At 53.7% G+C, this 4896-nt stretch overlaps 1 protein-coding gene across 1 annotated transcript in view; it reads left to right on the top strand.

Moving 5' to 3' along the window:
• Positions 1-3327, top strand: part of FGF8 (fibroblast growth factor 8 (androgen-induced)) — a 20577-nt gene extending 17250 nt beyond the window's left edge. Inside the window, exons 5-6 of the mRNA XM_009323286.1 lie at positions 1857-1963; positions 3040-3327. Coding sequence (XP_009321561.1) covers positions 1857-1963; positions 3040-3327 — 395 coding nt within the window. The remainder of the gene's footprint in view (positions 1-1856; positions 1964-3039) is intronic.
• Positions 3328-4896: the final 1569 nt, after the last annotated feature.

Here is a 4896-nt window from a genome sequence, read left to right as displayed (position 1 = left end):
CTATCTCGCGGAGGGAAAAATCAATTCTCCTCAAACCTTTTACTGCCTCCGAGATCAATTCCCACCCTTTTCCCCAATATAGATAAATAGGGGGTTACTGTCTCAGTGCTTCATTTGCAGAGCGCTGTGGCTGGTTTTGGGGGTGCTGGGTGCGTGCCGGGCTTTGGATGTTGGTGCTGGGGTAGCACAGCCTGGAGTTGGCTCTTCCCAAATTTCTCGGCTCTAAGTCCAGTCTGTGCCCAGCTAGGGATGGGGGGCTGCAGGCGCGGGGCAGTTTGGGGACAAGAGATGCTGCAGGGTGACGTTGGCAGGAGGGGGTGCGGGGAGGGGGCGCCTGCATGTGCATTGAGCCTGGCTTGCCTGACAGCATCAACTCAGTTGGCCCCAGCAAATTTTGGGATGACCTTTCCATTGCTCAACTCACCTGCTGCCAGCACTGCCCGCTCGCTGTCCCGACCCTCAGTGCCATTGACCTCAGCAGTGCCCATAATGCGAGGGATGCAGGATCAGGTCATCGCAGAGACAGAGAGGCAGCAGTTTGCTCCTAGCCTAGAGTGTGATTTAGGCTCACTTTAGCTTGTGCGTGTGCCCACAGCCTCCTTCTGCCATTCAAAGCATCCTCCTGCAAAGCCACCCGCTCCAGAGCCACATCACTGCCCTCGCTGGGGCTCGCCAGTGGCTGAGCATCCTGGGGCAGAGATGTGCAAGCCGGGGTGGACCACAGTCCTGAGGAACCGAGCAGCCCTTGTGCAGAGGTCGGAGAGGAGAAATAAGGCATCAGGGGGCTTATTCCCATAATAAGGCTAAAGACTTGGAAGCTTTGTGGGCTGCACTCTAACTACCTTGCCAAATTGCGCTTATGGCACTAGAGGCTGATGCTGGGCAAGAGGTGATGGTGGTGAGATGGGACAGGCCCAGCTGGCTTTTCAGTGCCGTGGGGAAATCTTTGGTGCTTGGCATAGCACAACCCTTTTGAGGTGCAAACAGGTAGCCACTATCCCTGTCGGGGCTTGCCCTGGGGAGGGGAGTTGGCTCTGGGGACAGCAGCTGCAGGGCTGGGGAGAAGGATGTCCTGTCCCCATCCTCCTCCTTCCCTGGGGATGGATGGGCTTCGGGGCTCAGGTTCCCAGGGTGAAGGCAGGGAGGGAAGGTGACAGGTCTATTTATAGGCGGCCCATCGACCCGGCGATTTGCATAGCTCCTTCGGAAGTCGATCGATGCCTCCATTAAAAAACTGAGACCAAATCAATATGCCCTCTCGACTCGTGCAAAGGTGAAAGGCATTAAAAGGATGGCCGTACCCTTCACGCCTCCCCTGCCAGCTGCAAAGTCACTGCTCCTCCTGCAGCCCTGGCCCAGCAGAGAGACACGGAGCGGTGTCTCCTGGGCTGGGGACAGCTGGCAGCATACCGTGCACTTCCAGAGGGTGCCTGCCTGCTTCCTGCCTGCAGGCTCGCCCAGACCTGCCTCGGTTTGCAGGGCAGCTGGCTTGTTCTCCACTGGCCGGTGCGTGCCCTGCTCACTGCCCTGCCTCCCCTCTGTGACACCTCTGTGGCACCCAAACTGCTGAGCCCCACAGAACCGGGCAAGGCAGAGCTACTCCCCCTCCAGCACAACTCAGGCTGGTGAAGGGAGGTGACCAAGGTCATGCAGGGACACAGTGGCAGGGTAGAGGGGCCGAGAATGGCTCTTAGCCTCATGCCCTGATTTTAAGGCGCTCTCTGGCCCAGTCACCAGAGAGCATGTGCCTGCAGTGCCCAGCATCAGGATGCATTGCTGGGGTCTCCACCCTGTGCCTGCCCCATCCCGCAGCCCCTCTGACCTCCCTCTCTCTTTCCTCCCACTCTTCTCCCCAGCCAAGCTCATCGTGGAGACAGACACCTTTGGGAGCCGCGTGCGCATCAAGGGGGCGGCCACAGGTTTCTACATCTGCATGAACAAGAAGGGGAAGCTGATCGGCAAGGTAGGGTGCTGGGCTCAAGGGCATGGGTATGCCAGGGATGTGCCATGGACACTGAGTGGGGTTTGCCAGGAGAGGAGCTCTTACCCGATACGGAGCCCATCTGTGGAGATGGGGAGGCAAGATGGGGGTCCCGGGGGCTCAGTCAGCGCACCCCTTTGGAGGGCAGGGGGATGAGCCATCCTGCAGCACAGGCAGCAGGAGGGAAGGGGGGGAGCAAGGGGGGTGGGTGGGTGCTGTGTGGGGCGCATTCCTTGTATCTCCCCAGACAAATAGGCAGATTGCTGGGCTATTCTCCCCGATTACATGGTACAAGTGGCAGAAATGTTAAGATGCTCCGTGGGCCTGGCCCCAAGGCCAGGCTCTGCTGTGCTCCTGTTAGTCACGCTCCCTCCAAGCCTCGACGCTCCCTCCCCAGGGGCGGCGGGGGCTGGATGTGCAAGATCCCACTGGGACAGCGATTGTCTGGGAGAATTTTCTGTGGCGGTTCCTTCCCTGGGGCTGGCCGATGCGAGTTCCCTCCCTAGTCCCGCTGCTGCCTGTAATGGGGAGGAGCTCAGCCCCCAGCTGCCCCCATGCTCCCTGTCATCTGTGTCTGTGGACATAATCACCACGGCCCCTTGATGCCCCTCCTATATTAAACACCCGGGGGGGGATAGGATGGGTGGATGAATTGCCACTGAGGAGACTTTGCTTATAGTCATGCTGGTGGGGGAATCCAGCCCTGGCATGGATGGGGCCAGGATGGGAGCCGGCAAAAATCTCCCTGTGGGTGCAGTGGAAGTGAAGGCTGGGACAAGCCGTGTTGGGGCTTGCAGCCCAGTGCTGGCGTCACACTGGGGATGTAAGCTGCAATAAGCAGCATCTGCCCGTGCCACAATGCCTGCTCCCCTCAGCTTTTCTAATGAAAAGCAGATTTTGGGCAATTTGAACCTGTAGAAGAGGTGGGAAAAGTGAGCCCTTGGCTGCCCATAAGCATCACAAACCTGCTGCCACCCCAGCCGGTCCAGCTTGGGGTAGGGAGAAGAAGCCTCTGACCAAGCACCATTGCTTAAATCCCCCCTCTGTCCCCTTCTCAGAGCAACGGCAAAGGCAAGGACTGTGTCTTCACGGAGATCGTCCTGGAGAACAACTACACGGCGCTGCAGAATGCCAAGTACGAGGGCTGGTACATGGCCTTCACCCGCAAGGGCCGCCCACGCAAGGGCTCCAAGACCCGGCAGCATCAACGGGAGGTACACTTCATGAAGAGGCTTCCCAAGGGCCACCAGACCACCGAGCCCCACAGACGCTTTGAGTTCCTCAACTACCCCTTCAACCGGAGAAGTAAAAGGACTAGAAACTCCAACTCCAGGGCGGGCCCTTGACTTGCCTGCCTCTGCCCGCCCTGCCTGCACCTCTCCTGGAGGACTCTCCTCCAAGCTTGGTGGACTATATGTAGAGACTTTCCCATATGGGTATTAAACAAAAAAAGGGAGGGGGGAGGATAAAAAAAAAATACTCATTCTAGTTGTTGATAATTTTGGGGGGTTGGTTTGGTTTTTACAAAAAAAAAAAAGAAAAAAAGAAGAGAGGCTCTATTTTTGTACTCCAACTTTAAAAGAAATGAAACGTTCAAAGACTGGTGAAGGGGGAAGAGCCCTTCGCTTAGAAATGTTCTAGTCTGTTTTTGGGGTCGCATTTTATTTTGTAATTTTTTTTTTTGTAGCTCTAGAGGGAAAGGAGGAAAAAAAAATCACCATTTAAAACAAACAAGCAAAAAAAAAAAAGGAAATCCAAATCTGGGAGTGATGTGCTACTTAAATGAACTGAATTAATGCTTACCGGAGAAGATGGAGAGGTTGGAAAAAAAATTAAGGGGAGGTGATTTATTTCAGAGGTGGTTGGAGGCCTCCCGGGTGCGTTTTGCAGCCTGGGTGATGTCTGGGCACTGCCTGTGGGGGCTGGCTGCGACGCCCGGGGTCAGGACTGCTGGATGCTTTCCTTCCTCGAATGCACCTACTTCTTCGGCTGAGCGAGGGGTTGCTGGAAGCTGCTTGCATCCTTCTGAAAACACTGCTGGCTTCCCAACTCCCAACTTATTTTTTTTTCTCAGGAGGAGACAGGGGTGATGGACGCCCCAGAGAAAGTCCTGAACTGACTTGGTACCTCTTACCCACAAGAGCATCTTTGGCATTTGTTTTGTTTTAAACTACTAAGGCGAGGCAGTGGGTGATGGCTGCCGTGGAGCGGGCTGGTAACTGGGTTGTGGGTGGTTTTTTTTTTTCATGTGGAAAATGTGAACTTCTCACCAAAAATTGATATTTTTTTCTGTTTATTTTTTTATCAGATGGAAGTTTTAATCCGTAAAATTAAAAAAGTTTACAAATTTTTGTGGAGCCATTTCAGGCTGGTTTTGTCATAATATTCAGTTTGTGGTTGGCACTTCCATTGTCAGCCGTCTCTTCCAGGTTTGCTCTTTGATGAGAAATACTGCCATCCTTGTCCTCCTAGGAAAGGAGAGGTTTTCTTTCAAAATTTCTGTGTTGACAGAAGCCCAATTTTCTATTTAGAAAAAAAAACAAACCCGAAGGAAACATTAAATCTCTTGAGTGAACATCCCCAGCCAGCCCAGCTCTGCACATGCTGCCCTGGGACTGTGACTCTCTCCAAAGGGTTAAAGCAATTATTCTTCACGGGGAGGGCAAACAAAGACACTGGATAGGAGCCAGAACCAGGGGTGACTTTTCATCCAATCTTTTTTGATTGTTTGTTTTTTCTGTTTCCTTGAGGACTTTTGTTTTGTTTTGGTTGTGTACAAATTGAATATGAAATGATTGAAATATTTATTTAATATGTGCATTAAAAATTTGTATTAGTCTAACTGAGCCTGATGCTTTCCAGGGAGGGGCTGGAGAGGCAGGTTGGAGAGGTGCAGGATGGGGCTGAGGCTGCCG

Source organism: Pygoscelis adeliae, unplaced genomic scaffold (genome assembly GCF_000699105.1).
Source record: "Pygoscelis adeliae isolate BGI_AS28 unplaced genomic scaffold, ASM69910v1 Scaffold294, whole genome shotgun sequence".
In the NCBI taxonomy this organism is placed as follows: domain Eukaryota; kingdom Metazoa; phylum Chordata; class Aves; order Sphenisciformes; family Spheniscidae; genus Pygoscelis; species Pygoscelis adeliae.
This window is presented reverse-complemented; position numbering and strand designations above follow the sequence as displayed.